At 36.9% G+C, this 672-nt stretch overlaps 1 protein-coding gene across 1 annotated transcript in view; it reads right to left on the reverse strand.

Moving 5' to 3' along the window:
- The window catches only part of LOC107664397 (zinc finger ZZ-type and EF-hand domain-containing protein 1-like), a 48,261-nt gene that overhangs the window by 26,821 nt on the left and 20,768 nt on the right, over positions 1–672 (reverse strand). Inside the window, exons 27-29 of the mRNA XM_016454954.1 lie at positions 306–385; positions 120–210; positions 4–37 (exon numbers count right to left, since the gene is read on the reverse strand). Of these exons, the coding sequence (XP_016310440.1) occupies positions 4–37; positions 120–210; positions 306–385 (205 nt within the window). The remainder of the gene's footprint in view (positions 1–3; positions 38–119; positions 211–305; positions 386–672) is intronic.

A 672-nucleotide genomic window follows, 5' to 3' on the forward strand; every position in this document is an offset into this window, starting at 1 on the left:
CGGAAGAGGAACAAACTTCTACTGATGCAAATTTCAGCTGTTAAGAGAGTGAAAAAGAGGCCGTGAGAACGCAGCAGCATTCTGTGCATCAAAGGCGCATCTATAGCATCAATATTTACCAAGTGACTCCATTGTGAGCTCATTCTGTCCGTCTTTTTTTTCCTCTACTCCATTCATTTTACCTATAAGGTAGCGCTGTTTCATTTCCAACTATCAAAACAGATCAAAAGGGAGAAATAATAATATAATAATAATAATAATAATACTATGTTATTTTAAAACCAAAAATCATAAGCCATACTAACCATCCATGTTCTGATGCCATCGGCGAGGGCGTAGACCTGCAGAAGGTCCTCACTAAGACTGCTCTGGCCGTTTTTAGCAACTAATGCAGAGGGAATAAGAAAAGGAAACATAACCAAAAGGACACTGGGACTGGGATTGACATGTATGACCACCAAATTGACCTGTTCATACAAACATCTTACAGAAAGAGATCAAATACTGTCTGTACCAAGGGATCAAGTCTTTGATGGTTTAACATGGCCCTGGAGTTTTAGGATTTTGACATTATGAAACATTATGAAGTAAAATCAACAAGAAATATAAGATTCTTCACTGTTTTCAAGTCATTGATCAAATTTGTGGCAATGACCAAATACTGTTTTTTAT

Source organism: Sinocyclocheilus anshuiensis, unplaced genomic scaffold (genome assembly GCF_001515605.1).
Source record: "Sinocyclocheilus anshuiensis isolate Anshui unplaced genomic scaffold, SAMN03320099.WGS_v1.1 scaffold351, whole genome shotgun sequence".
Lineage (NCBI taxonomy): Eukaryota > Metazoa > Chordata > Actinopteri > Cypriniformes > Cyprinidae > Sinocyclocheilus > Sinocyclocheilus anshuiensis.